Below are 14,823 nucleotides of genomic sequence, written 5' to 3' on the forward strand. Positions count from 1 at the left end.
AGCCCATTGTTAAATATTTGTTCCCCATGTAGGTACTTATAAACTGTGATCAAGTCACCCCTTAACAAAGAGAAGGCTAAGTTAAACAGACTCAAGAAGCTCAGTCAATATAAGGCAAGTTTTCTAAATCTTTAATCATTCTTGTGGCTCTTCTCTGAACCCTCTCCAATTTATCAACATTCTTCCTGAATTGTGGACGTCAGAACTAGACACACATTCCATCAGTGGTCAGACGAAGGCCAAATATGGAGGTAAAATAAACTTTCTATTCTTACTTGAGTCTCCTGTTTATGATGACATCGTCTGGCTTTTAGAAAAAAATCATTTGCTATATTTTGAAATAATGTAAGAAAATGCTGTCCAGAAATACGAGAAGGTGTTGCCATTTTTCTAAATTGTGAAATTGTGATGAAACTTTTTTGCTGAAATTCTGATGAAATAGTCAACAAAATGTTTGCAGATTTGTTCTATTTATTTATTTATTTTATTTATTATTGTCTGCCATTTTAAACCAACAGAATCATAAAAATGTTGGGCTGGAAAGGACCTCGGCAGGTCATCTAATGAAACCCTGAACTGAGGCAGGACCAAGTGTACCTACACCGTCCTAGACAGGTCTATGTCTAACCTGTTCATAAAAGCCTCCAGTGATGAGGATTCAACAACCTCCCTTGGAAGCCTCTTCCAGTGCTTAACTACCATTATAGTTAGGAAGCTTTTCCTAATATCTGACCTAAATCTCCCTTGCTGCAGATTAAACCTATTACTTCTTGCCCTACCTTTAGTGGACATGGACAACAGCTGGTCACCGTCCTCCTTCTAACATATTTGTTTAAGAACTGGTTGGACAAACACAAGTCAGGGATGGTCTAGGTTTACTTGATCCTACCCCAGCACAAGGGGCTGGACTTGATGAACTCTAGGGATCCCTTCCAGCCCTACATTTCTATGATTAGGTTTGAAGGATGCTATCAGGTTCCACTCCCTTTCCCTGTCAGTCTTCTTTTCTCAAGACTAAACATGACCAGTTTTTTTATCTTTTCTCATAGTTCAGATTTTCTAAACCTTTTTCTCATTTTTGTAGCTCTACTCTGGACTCTCTCCAGTTTATCCACATCTTCCCTAAAGTTTGGCCCCAAACTGGACACAGTACTCCAGCTGAGGCCTCACCAGTGCTGAATAAAGTGGGACAACTACCTCTTATGTCTTATATATGACACTCCAGTTAGTAACTCCCCAAAATTGTATTTGCCTTTTTCTCATCTGCATCACATTGACATATATTCAATTTGTGATCCACTATAACCCACAGATCCTTTTCAGTACTACTACTGCATAGCCAGTGATTCCCCATTTTGCATTTGTGCACTTGACTTTCCCTTCCTAAGTGGAGTACTTTGCACTTGTCTTTACTGAATTTCATCTTGTTGATTTCAGACAAATGCTCCAATTTATTAAGGTTGTCTTGAATTCTAATCCTGTCCTTCAAAATGATAGCAACCCCTCCCAGCTTGATGTCATCTGCCAATTTTATAAGTATACTCTCCACTCCATTATCCAAGTCATTAATGAAAATATTGAATAGTACTAGTAAATATGCTCTTAAACTAAATGAGTAACTTTTGAAAAGTTACAAATCCCCTTCCTCACCTTTCCCACTGCTTAAAGACACCCATGTTTCAAATGTTAAACATCACAGCTAGAGATGGGTCTAGAGAAACACCCTGGAACTCTGTGCATCGGGTAACAGTGGGTGGTGGGGAGTTCACGCCCAAATGTGCTATTGAATTTTGCAGCTGGCCCATAGCTCTCTAATGGATCAAACGGAGGCCTCCAGATTAAAAAAAAACCAAGTTTGGAAGGAGTGGGATGACATGCAAAATTCAGACCTGGATTTGAATCCCGGCCCCCATCTCTAAATAAGCCTAGAATAGTGACCTAGTAGCTAATGTTTTATTATTGCCATTCTGAGGCTGAATGTACGGAGAAGGTGCTGGAGATGCAGCACCCTTGCTATGGATGATAGAATGGAATAGAGTGTTTTACATTGTTAGGTAACAACCTCTTTACTCATTAACAACATTGAGTGCTAGATTGACCATAACACTGCATTCATGATATGGTAGATTTTTTGTGCGGAATATTCTAAAATTTCAGGTTAGCTGTCTGATCAGGTGAGAAGTAGATCTAATAGAAAAATGGAATTTCCATCCCCTGGGAACCTCCAATATCTCAACATTTCTTTTCATCCTGAATCAGGAAGAAAAGTCAAAATATCAAAACTTTTTGAAGAACAGGTTCCAAACAATTTCAATTCAAAAAAGTTGAAACATTTTGTTTTGGCTCAGGTTGACATTAGTGTGTATGTGTCTGCCTTAGCCACTGTGATGCCTTATGTGAGTTGTTCTGGGTTCTTCTTGCCCTCATTATCTCCTATAGGCCATGCACCCTGGTTGAACTACATCTGTTATGATGCAAGGTGGTCTTTTCCTGTGATTGATTCTTATGGGACTCCCATGATATACTGCAATGGCTCAGCTGCAGAGAAAGACTGCCATGCATCATGGGAGATGTAGTCCAGTTGGAGAAGAATGGCCCATGGGAGAACCAGGGAATGAGACACCTGAAACTACAAATACCATGAGTCAACACAGTGGCTTTGGTAGACACACAAGTTAATGTCGACCTGACATGAAAAAGAAGGTTTCATTTAGATTTTTCTAATGGAAAGTTCTGTAGAAATTGATCCTTTCCTGTGAAAAATTTGAATCCTGGTGAAAACCCATTTTTCAATGGTAAAATGTTACAGCTGAAACCTTTTTGACTAGCCCTAACAATAAACTAAGGTTGTCAAAAGGAGCTTAAACTGTAAACTAAAATCTCCATTTTGTATTTTTGCTCTTGGGTGAAATATAAATGTGCTTACCAGTAATAGAGCAAGAAGAAGAAGTTTGGCAGAGTAACAGTGAGCTGCAGCCATCTCCAGTGAGGAATCATATAAGCAATAGCAGAGAGTATGAGGAGTCCGACAGAAAAGGCTACTTGGTAAACAATTCCTACTGTCCTTCTATAGCTTAAGCCAACAAATTCTGTGACTAAAAAGATAACACAAATCAAGGTAGAAAATAATCAGTGATAAATCAATTTAGAGATTGGAGAACCTAGATCCCCTAATTTAAAACCATTTAAAATTTAATAGATTCTAGAATTTATGACCTTGTAAAATTTCTGGCCTATCTAGAAGCCTTAACAGCACTTTAAACTGAGTTCTCTTCAATAATGTATAATAACTATTTAAAAATCAAATTCTACAAATTGGTCATGTTTCATGAACTTCTGTTACATAGACTCTTTGAAAAATTTGAATGTTACTAAACCACAGTCAATTTCTAACCGTGATTTTGGTATCTAAATATTTACCTTTTTAAATGAATACCGCTAAGTGGAAAATGGCAGTAGATTTAGGGGTGAGGGGGGCCAGGGGAGGAGGTAGACAGCTTGTAATTGATGTTTCTTGAGAATGTTGTGTATGTAGTTTAATAGACGTCGATGTATGGTTATGTGGACTTGTATTAGAAGCTGTTCAGTATCATTACTGTGTGCATATTTAATTTTTAGGTTTCTTTTTTTCAGAAAGGGCTTGGCGCTATGTTCTCATTTTGAGATTACAGATGAAAGAAGAGTATTTATTGTGTGTCAGAGTTAAGGGTGTTGGGTGTTGACGAAATCTGCGTTTCTTTGTACTTGATGTGCATAACAGGTGAAATCCCATCCTCACTGAAGTGAAGGGGGGTTTTGCCGTTGACTTCAGTAGGGCCAGGATTTCACCCATTAACATGTTATATGGACAAAGCATTTAAGTGCTTTGGTTTTCTAAATGTAAAGAGGAAGCACAATAGTGTCACGTAGTAACCTTACCTTGTCTGGAAATTCGGTTTTTTATACGGTCTCAAGTCATGGAACCCCAAAAAGTCTGGTGAACAAAGAATTCAATTTGGACACTACATTACTCACTACCTTTTGAGGCCAGCCCCACTCGGCCTGTACAGCTATGTGTATGCTGCAGCTGGGAGCGGGTCTCCTAGCCTGGGTAGACAGTTGTGCTTGAGCTAGTGTGCTAAAAATAGCAGTGTGGACGTTATGACATGGCCAGTGACGCAGGCAAGGCACCTAAATAGAAGCCCACCCAGCCCCTTCAGTCCATACTGAGGTGACTAGCCCTGGGTCTTCCTGGGCTTGCTTCCAGCTGTAGGCACACCCTTAAAATGTAACCTGCCTTTGACAGCATTTGCAATTAATCCATGTCCCTATATGGGTATTTATTTGAACATATGCTTGTTAATGTGGGAAGGCACAGTATTTTCCAAAACTGTCTTATTCCAATATGCGTAGGCTTCTCAAAGGCTTAAGGAAGAATGCCAGGTTTTTAGATCTGAAAACCCTGCTATTGTGACCTCTGAAAAGAAAATGTGATTTTTGACATAAATCTTGGTTTTGAGCATAGAACTGCTGTTTTTCAATGAATAAAATGAGCTTAATTTTTCAATGTATTACCCAGTGAGTTGTTAATTCCTTTCATTCAGCTGTATTAGAACAAATCTGTGCAGCCCTACTTCTACACCCGGGGCTTTATTCCCAGAAGTGGTAATTGCAATCCGTCTTACTCAGTACGTAGCCTGTTAACCAGCCTCCCTTGCTGACCAGTCCTTGTATGAAACGATAGATCAGCATCCACATGTAGCTTGGTGCAAAGGCCATGAGAACTCCAGAAATGGAATTGACAAGGATTGTAATTAAAAGGCATAATTTACGACCAAACCTGCGGAGAAACAAATGTATCTGTGATCGTTATATGCATTACATCATGCAAAATACAACTGAAGAGCAAACTTTCACGTGGCTGAGTCATGCTGGTTGCAAAGCAATACTTTTTGAATTCATTCTATTGAAAGAGCTGTTGTTTTCTTCTTCCAAGTTTTGTTCAGAGCAGCTTCTCAGGTACATACGGTTTAATGTTGTACTGTAACACCTGGAGTCCTCATCTAAAGAGAAAATTGCTGATAGAATCATCCATTCATTTTGCTAGGGAAAGAATACTGAGAAATGCTTGTCTGGCCTGTTTCTGTAGCACCCACAACCATTGTGGTTAAAATCCCACTCATTTTCTAGGGTACCCTCTCCAGTGCCCATATATGTGCATAATAATCGAGAGGGGAGAAAGCCAAGCCACTTTTGTGCCTTTTTAGATATTCTCAAAGTCCAAGTTGTGTGACACATAGCAGACAGCAGCTATAGTTCCCTGGGTTGCACAGAGGAAGCAAGAATTTTGCAGAAGTGATGCTCTTTTCTGGGGTACAATCCTGAATTGGAGATTTTAAAAGGAGGAAAATATGTGCTGCAATCATTGTTTAACTCCGCTGGCCTCAGCTGGGTGAGCAAATGCCAGGCAGCCAGTTGTTACAACCTAATCCTGGGGCTGGTTTGTCTGCCGGGGCGGGGGCTGTTCTAGTTTACGCTGGCTGGCCATGGCCTTCAACGGTCCTGTTGTCAATTGGGCATAGCCAGAGCACAGAATGCTCCGTCCATGCTTCCCCTCGCCCACCACTTGCCCTCTACACTGAGAGCTGCAGCAGGGGAAGTTTCACAAAGGAGCCATCTATTCCAGCTCTGTGCCTGCTGGGGATTCCCCACCTGGCAAATTCTGGCCAGTTTCGGCCCTCTTTTTTTGCCTGTGGAGAGGCGACAGCTAGAGTCTCTGTCCTTATATCTCCTTTTACCCACATGATTTCCCCGCTGCTTTTAATGAAGGCAGGAATTGCTTTGTGGTTCCCCTCCACCAAGATTTTCCCTTTACAATGATCTTGGTGAGTTCTTCCAGACTGTTTTCACCCATGTGTTTGCACATTTTCTTACCATAAACACTTACTGACCGGGCTAATGGGCTCTGGAAACATCCTTTGGTGGCTTACGCTACATTGATTGGTAATAGTTCTTCTATGCTACAGTAGTTTCTCCATTGACCTATTCAGTGACACTAATTTTTGCCTCATTCTGATCATCCTTCCCCAGATATAGTGCTCAGAAATTTCATATTGGGCCTGCAGCTGTCTCTCCATTGGTATCCTAATGGCTCCACTGATATTCAAAAGCAAATATTTCCAAAAGAAACAGGCTTTTTACAATGCTGGAAAGACATTTTGGTTTGGTTTAATGGAGAACTCTTTATTTAGTTATTTGATTTATAAAAATGCACTGTCAGTCAAAACTCCGCATCCCAATCCAATAAATGTACACTAACAAAAACAGCAGAGTGACAAATGACAGCCAAAGTAAATTTCTTTTCCCCTCAATAACATCAGCAGCTCAAGTCACTCAGATGCCCCCTTCCATCAAATCCTGCGTGAGCAGGTCATTTTGAACTATGTCCTAAGGGTCAGCCAACAGGGCTTTGCAAGACCAACAGGAAATTCCAGACTCAAGGTCCATCTCCCAAGAATGCCCTAGGGGCCTTCAGTGTTCCAGATCTGAACTGCAGGGGCAAGTGAGGAGTACTATAGCTGATCTCAAACATTGCATAAGAGGAGAGGTGGTCTTTATGGTAACCACAAAACACATGGTACAAAACACACAAAACTTGGTACAAAACACATAAAACTTTATAGATCAAAATGAGCACCTTGGATTTTGCCCAGAAACCAGCTGAGTCTATGAATAGGTCTAATATACTCCTTTGAACTAACACCTCTAAGAAGTCTTATTTTGCATTAACTGAAGCTTCTAAATGGCAGTTGCAGTGATCCACCCTCTCTTCCACTCCTGGCTTCTGGGAAATGACATTTATATAGATCCACTGATCAGAACCATATATTTTAGGAAATAAAATATTTTAGCTGCCAAAAATGACTCCATTCTAAGGGACTGAGTGATCTTTTGAATTAGTTTTTCAGTGAGTTCGTTTTCCCCTTCAATCATAACTGTTTAAAAATATGAATGTTAAATGCCCAAAGTGAATGTTTCATCCCACACGTACCTGTCTGCTATGTAGCCGATGCTTAGGGAGCCAATAAAAAATCCAATGTTCACACAAGACTGAAAGAGATCCAGCTTCCAGGAGTCCTCACACACCAGGTTAAACTGCAGAGGCACATCAGCATTAGAATAGGGAGGACAGACACTCCCTAACATTAGACATGGCCCAGACATTTTGAGATATGATGAACCTACCGCACACACGCACACGAAATTAGGAAAATTGTCCAGAAATGAAATGACCCAATTCTTTTAACCATCATAGCTGAAATACATTTTGTCCAATTTGTATGAATTTCCAAAAAATAACTGCCCTTGTTAAGGGTGCGGGCCCAGGCAGGGACACGTGCATACTGGAGATGAATGCATGGCTGCACAGACCGGAGGGCTTGGCACCCTGCGCCCTTGGGAGGCTGTTCCAGGAAGGAGGTGTGATGGGGAGAGATGGACTCCACCTCACACTGTGTCGCCAACCTGGTGAGGAGAGCTTTAAACTAGGGTTCAAAGGGGGTAGGTGACAAAGGTCTACAGGTAAGCATAAAAAAAGTGACCTTAACAGAGGGCTAGCGGTTTGGGAGGACAAAGTTAGTATAGGGTTGTCATAAATATAAAGGGAAGGGTAAACACCTTTAAATCCCTCCTGGCCAGAGGAAAAACCCTTTCACCTGTAAAGGGTTAAGAAGCTAAGACAACCTCGCTGGCACCTGACCAAAATGACCAATGAGGAGACAAGATACTTTCAAAGCTGGGGGGAGAGGGGGACAAAGGGTTCTGTCTGTCTGTGTGATGCTTTTGCTGGGACCAGAGCAGGAATGCAGGTCAGAACTCCTGTAAAAAGTCAGTAAGCAATCTAGTTAGATATGCGTTAGATTCTGTTTTGTTTAAATGGCTGATAAAATAGGTTGTGCTGAATGGAAAGTTTGTGTCTTTTTAAGGTTTTGCCTAGAGGGATTATCTATGTGGTGATTCTTTTACTTTTTCTTTAATTAAAATTCTCTTTTAAGAACCTGATTGCTTTTTCATTGTTCTTAAGATCCAAGCGTTTGGGTCTGTGTTCACCTATGCAAATTGATGAGGATTTTTATCAAGCCTTCCCCAGGAAAGGGGGTGTAGTGCTTGGGGGGATATTTTTGGCGGGGGAGATGTTTCCAAGTGGGCACTTCCCCTGTTCTTTGTGTAACACTTTGGTGGTGGCAGCGTTTAACCTAAGCTCATAAGAATAAGCTTAGGGGGTCTTTAATGCAGGTACCCACATCTGTACCCTAGAGTTCAGAGTGGGGAAGGAAACTTCACAAGGGTCAGAAGAGCAACAAGAAAGAAATCAATGGGGAAAATCTGCTCGACATCTTCGATATCTATACACAAATGCAAGGAACATGGGGAATACATAGGATGAACTGGAAATATTAGTACATAAATTAAATTATGACAACTGACATCACAGAGGCTTCGTGGGATAAACCTTGTGACTGGAATATTGGTCTTGTAGAGTGATATAGCTTGTTCCAGAAGTTCTGGCAGGAAAAAAGGGAGGAGGTGTTGCATTATACATCAAGAATATATACACTTGTTCTGAGGCCCAGAAGGAGGTGAGAGCCATACCAGTTGAAAATCTCTGGGTAGGGATAAAAAGAGAAAAAATAGGGGTGATGTCATGGTAGGGGTCTACTACAGACCACCATATCAGGAAAAGGAGGTGGATGCGGCATTTCTAGAACAAACAGAAATATCCAAACCAGAAGATCTGGTAGTAATGGGGGACTTTAACTACGCAGATATCTGTTGGAAAAGTAATATAGCAAAATGCAAAATTTCTAATAAGTTCTTTAAATGTACTGGGGGCAACTTTCTGTTTCAGAAAGCTGAGGAGGTAACCAGTGGGACAGCCATTTTAGATTTGATTCTGACTACCTGGGAGCAATTGGTGGAAACCTGAAGGTGGTAGGTGACTGTGAAATTATAGACTTCAGGATTCTAAGAAAGGAAGGAGTGAGAGCAGCAGAGTCTAACAAACTCAGAGAACTGGTAGGTCAGATCCCATGGAAAGAAAATCTAAGGGATAAAGTCATTCAGGAGAGCTGGCAGTTTCTCAAGGAGACAATATCAAAGGCACACTTGCTATCCTGATGGAAAGGAAAGATTGGAATAATAGTAAGAGGTTAATATGGCTCCAGCAGGAACTTTTTAGTGACCTGAAAATCAAAAAGGAATCTTACAAAAAGTGGAAACATGGATGAATTTCTAAGGAGAAGTACAAAAGAACAGCACAAGTGTGTTGAGACAAAGTCAGAAAAGGCTAAAGCAAAAAATGAATTACACCTAACAAGGGAGATAAAAGGCAATAAGAAAGAGGTTCTTTAAATACATTATGAGTAAGAGAAAGGCACAGGAAAGTGTAGATGCTTTGCTTAGTGGGAAAGGAGAGCTAACAACTGATGACATCAAGAAAGCTGAGGTGTTTACTGCCTATTTTGCTTCAGTCTTTACTAAAAAAGGCTAATGATGACCAGATACTCAGCACAATTAATATTCATTATGTGGGGAAGGAATGCAAGCCAAAACAGGGAAAGAACAGGTTGAAGAGTATTTAGATAAGTTAGATATATTCAAGTCAGCAGGGCCTGATGGAAATTCATCCAAGGGTACTTCCAGAACTAGCTGAAGCAATCTTCAGGTTTCAGAGTAGCAGCTGTGTATTTTCCACTGAATGCATTTGATGAAGTGAGCTGTAGCTCACGAAAGCTTACGCTCAAATAAATTTGTTAGTCTCTAAGGTGCCACAAATCCTCCTTCTTTTTTTTTTTTTTTTTTGAAGCAATCTTGGAACTGTTAGCAATGATCTTTGAGAACTCCAGGAGGATGGGTGAGGTCCCAGAGGACTGGAGAAGGACAAATGTTGTATCTATCTTCAAAAAGGGGAACAAAGAGGACCTGGGGAATAATAGATCAGTCATCCGAATTTCGGTACCTGGAAAGATACCAGAACAAATTATTAAACCATCAATTTGTAAGCGCTGAGAGGATAATAGAGTTATAAGGAATAGTCAAAATGGGTTTGTTCAGAACAAATCATGTCAAACCAACCTAATTTCTTTCCTTGACAGAGTTACTAGCTTAATGGATGGGGGGAAGCAGTAGATGTGATGTATCTTGATTTTAGTAAGGCTTTTGGCAACCCCATATGACATTCTCATCAGCAAACTAGGGAAATGTGGCCTCAATGGAATTATTGTAAGGTCAGTGCACAACTGGTTGAAAGACCATATTTAAAGAGTAGTTGTCAATGGTTTGCTGTCAAACTGGGAAGGTGTATCTAGTGGGGTCCAGCATAGGGGGGTCAGTCCTGGATCCAGTACTATTCAATATTTTCATTAATGATTAGATAATGGAAGAGTGCACTTATTACATTTGCAGATGACATCAAGTTGGGAGAAGTAGCAAGTAATTTGGAGGACAGAATTAGAATTCAAAACAGCCTTGACAAATTATAGAATTGGTCAGAAATCAAAAAGATGAAATTCAATAAAGAAAATGCAGTGTACTTCACTTAAGAAGGAAAACTCAAGTGCACAACAACAAAATAGGGAATAACTGGCTAGGTGGTAATACTGCAGAAAAGGAGCTGTGGGTTATAGTGGATCACAAATTGAATATGAGTCAACAATGTGATGCAGTTGTGAAAAAGGCTAATATGTTTCGGGGGTGTATTAAGAGGAGTGTTTCATGTTAGACATCAGAGGTAATTGTCCTGCTCTACTTGGCACTGGTGAGGCCTCAGCTGGAGTACTGTGTCCAGTTCTGGGTGTCACACTTTAGGAAAGATGTGGATAAATTGGAGAGAGTCCAGAGGAGAGCTACAAAAATGATAAAAGGTTTAGAAAACCTGACCTATGAGGAAAAGGTTAAAAAAATTGGTCATGTTTAGTCTTGAGAAAAGAAAACTGAGGCGGAAGGACACAAGTCTTCAAATTTGTTACTGGCGGCTATAAAGAAGACTGTCTCAATTGTTCTGTGTCCACTGAAGGTAGGACAGGAAGTTAATGCACTTAATCTGCAGCGAGGGAGATTTAGGTTAGATATTAGGAAAAACTTCCTAACTATAAGTGTAGTTAAGATCTACAATAAGCTTCCAAAGGAGATTGTGGAATTCCCATCATTGAAGGTTTTTAAGAACAGATTAGACAAACATCTGTCAGGAGTGGTCTAGGTTCACTTGGTCCTGCCTTAGCACAGTGGGCTGGACTTGATGACTTCTCAAGGTCCCTTCCAGCCCTAAATTTCTATGATTTCTATTATTTCTCTGAATAGCATAATTACTTCTCAGGGTGAGAGTGTAGGGGGAAAGAGGAGGGAATCTTAAGAAAATTAATCTGCCTGTAATTTTGGATAAATTTGGAAAAATGTCTGAATCTCTATCAGTTTATCTTGGCAAACCTGTAGACTTGGTGGTTTGCTCACTGCAGATTATCTAGCAACTGAAACGGTGTGATGCTGCAGAGGTGTTACTCGGCTTCATTCTCATCTATATGTAGTGACTCTGTATGGAGGAAGTGTCCATCAGTTCTGCCTTGGAGTTAAGCATTTATGGCTTTGATTTAGGAGTACATTACATTTTCTGGCTGTTCTGTGGTATCACCCTGATTGGCTTATAGGGCTAGGCAGCACCATGGGGGTTTGCACTGCTGCTGGACGCTAGGAGGCTTGTCCACTGCAGTTTTCAGCAGCAGGTAAAGATATTTTCAAACTCTGAGCTCCTGAACTGAGCTTTAACCCGGCAGCTGTGAAGACAGTAATGGCTGTGGGAGCATCCATCGGCTACTGGCTGTGGGTTCATATTTGTTGCTTAATAGAGTCTTTAGGTGTGATACAATGGGCCCTGCCAGAGTGAAGCTGAGCAACCTGCTCTCAGACTCTTAATTAGTATGGGCACAAAGCCCAGCGGCAGAGTCTACTTCACTTTTACTCACGGCAAGCATGTACTCTGTAACTTTGCTGCGACTCACTGAGCAACAGAAACGTAGGGTATGTCTACACAGCCCACAGCCTCCCAGACCGGGTCAACAGACTTGGGCTAGTGGGGGTCATGCTCATGCTCTAAAAATAGTTGTTTGTAGACAGAGCTTTTAAATTGTGGCTCAGGCTGGTCTCTCATCAATGATCTCTCCAGGTTGAGGGGCTGTCTCTAGCCTTGGCCAATGCCAGAAGCTTCAAAGGAAAGTGAAAACCTTGAATGTTTAATACTGTATTTCAGGCACAGTTTTACTCTCATTGAAGTCAATGGCAAAACAGGAAAAGGACCAGGTATTAGGTGGAGGATGTCCTTATTTTCTGCTCCCCATCCTTAGAACACTTCGTCCATATAATTTTATCCTAGCTAATGTAAGAGCAGATATTGTTCTTGCCCATGTGTAACGTTTTCTTAAATTCTTATGCTCTTTGCCTCAATAACATCCTACAGCCATGAGTTCCACAGATTCCACTTTACCCAATGTTTAACTCACGTCCTTTTATTTATGTGTGTTGGTGTTTAATTCAACAGTATTTTCTCACATTCTCATTTAAGAGAAGGGATAAAGCATGCACCAAGACTTCTTACCATTCCCCACTGCTCTATAGTATCCATCACATCTGCTTTTTCTCATCTCCCTTCCAAATTAAATCATTGTAATCTCTTTAGCCTCTCACCCTGTGACATACACCCTCCCAACATGCTCCCAATCATTTCTCTGGATCTTTGCCTCTTTCAAGGAAAGATTGCCTAAAGGGAATGCAGCATCGATGCAGATCAAGCTTTTATCTCACTGTGTATACTGGCATTATGATAGTGTGTGGATTATTCTTAGTCTCCTTCTTTATAGTACTTGATGTCTGATTGGCTTTCTGGAGTTCACAGCACAAATTCAACTCTCAGCATATTGCTTCAACGTATTTGTCTACATTAATAGTGACAATATCAGGCTCTTATGTAGCATTTTTCATCAGTAGATCTCAAAGTGCTTTACATAGGAGATAAAGTATTTATCCTCCGTCTTACAGCTGGGGGAAACTGAGGAATTGTGAGGGGAATTCACCTTAAAAGGTCTTCATGGCGCCTTCCCCCTTACAACTTGCTCACTTTGGAAACTGCTCAAGACAGATGATCACTTGCAGGTTGTATTCTCATCTTGAAGAATGGAGCAGGGGAGGTATCTATGTTAACTAGAGCCAGTTGAATTATCTATTGCAAATTAGTTATGTGACAAATGTAGCCTTTTTCTCTGTTTGCAGCTCTTTTTTAACTTATCCCTATTATCTATTACTGTATTTGGTATATGTAAATATTTTCCAATGTAAAAAATTTCCAATTTTGTCTTCACTGTGTCTTTGACATTATTTATTATTCATGTGCAAGATCAGTCACCTACGTCATGTGTAAAGCTTTTATTTTGTTTAAAATGTCCTTGGAACTTATCAGTGTTGAAAAAATGGGTGAAAATTGGTGCAAAAAATTAGCTTTGCAGTTTTCTGAGTAAATATTGGGGGTAAATATCACTCTTTCCCCCTGTTTATTAAAAACCCATTTTTGTTCTGAAATGTAGTCAGACACAGATTTTTGTTTTCATCTATTTTAGCATGAAAAGTAGTTCACTAACTTGTATTTGCTTTAAATGCTGCTAACTTTTCATGCTATCTGTAGAGCTGACCCATGCACAGATGACGAAAACATTTAAACAAGAGAATAGCAAATGATGAAATGTGCATAATCATTTGTATGGAAATTAATGAAACTTTCAGGATTTGTGGACATTTTATGAATAAACTTCCAGTCTTCTGACTACTCCTGAAAAACTAGTAATATGACTCTGCAAATAATAGCACAGTGTACTTACCATTTTCCCCCACAAATATATTCACAGATCACTGTTTATACCCTTCAACCAGGTCTAGTGTTACCATTGTTTCTGGGAGTTATACTCCATCTATGCACGCGCTGAGATGAGACTATTAGCTGGCATAAGTGTTTCCTCCTTCAAAAAATTATCTGGGATTTTTTCAGTTTGCAAATAGCTGGGTAACCATGGGCTGTTGCTGCTTGTTTGTTAGTCTTACCTTAGTCACGATGGATGATCCTGAAGAATCGTAAACCCAGCCATCTTGACAAGGGGTGAGCGGGATACTGCTCCTGTTGCCGTAACCAGTGAAGTTTTCTAAGGGGTTTATGCAGCTGAGGCCAGTTGTGTTCCAGTCCACATTGTATCTCCTGCACTGACTAGAGAAAGACTCCCCATGTCTCCCCTGCTCTGGAACAGTGTAATTCAGCTCCTCTTCTAGACTCCAGCCACATCTGCTGCTCAACTCAGCAACTCCAGGACTGAGACAGCGGTGTTCTGGACTGAACCCCAGGAAGACGACACCCACATAAATAGGGGTGAAGGAGGCAGACAACAGGCATAAGACAAAGAAGGCTCGCTTCTGGAACAAGTCAAATTCCCCAATATGCTCTAGAATGTCATCTAAGGTTGGCATTTTTGCATATGGCAACTCAATTAAAATAAGTAACCGGGCTGCTCTTCACAGCATTGCTCTGTATTTAGTTGGTAGCAGAGCTGTTTAAATAACTGCAGGATGCTTGACCAAAAGTCAAATAGTTAATTTACCTTGTAAATTGACAAACCATGCGTTGCAACCTTTATTTCTCAAGCGTTGTTTCAAATCAAGCTTTGATTCTTATGTGATGCAAACTCTGCTGTTGGTGGTTAGCTTGTTTTGTGTGTTATGGCTTGGAAGATTACACTTGGTGTTTTACATAGCATC

General features: G+C 40.5%; 1 protein-coding gene across 3 annotated transcripts in view; it reads right to left on the bottom strand.

The window, feature by feature from the left end:
• LOC141985029 (solute carrier family 22 member 2-like) overlaps positions 1–14,593 on the bottom strand; it is a 42,263-nt gene extending 27,670 nt beyond the window's left edge. For all 3 annotated transcript variants that reach the window (XM_074948714.1, XM_074948716.1, XM_074948715.1), the window contains exons 1-4: positions 14,119–14,593; positions 7,031–7,134; positions 4,665–4,819; positions 2,927–3,095 (exon numbers count right to left, since the gene is read on the bottom strand). In XM_074948714.1, the coding sequence (XP_074804815.1) occupies positions 2,927–3,095; positions 4,665–4,819; positions 7,031–7,134; positions 14,119–14,535 (845 nt within the window). In that variant the 5' untranslated portion in view covers positions 14,536–14,593. The remainder of the gene's footprint in view (positions 1–2,926; positions 3,096–4,664; positions 4,820–7,030; positions 7,135–14,118) is intronic.
• Between the last annotated feature and the right edge of the window lie 230 nt (positions 14,594–14,823).

This window comes from Natator depressus, chromosome 3 (genome assembly GCF_965152275.1).
Source record: "Natator depressus isolate rNatDep1 chromosome 3, rNatDep2.hap1, whole genome shotgun sequence".
Taxonomy (NCBI): Eukaryota; Metazoa; Chordata; order Testudines; family Cheloniidae; genus Natator; species Natator depressus.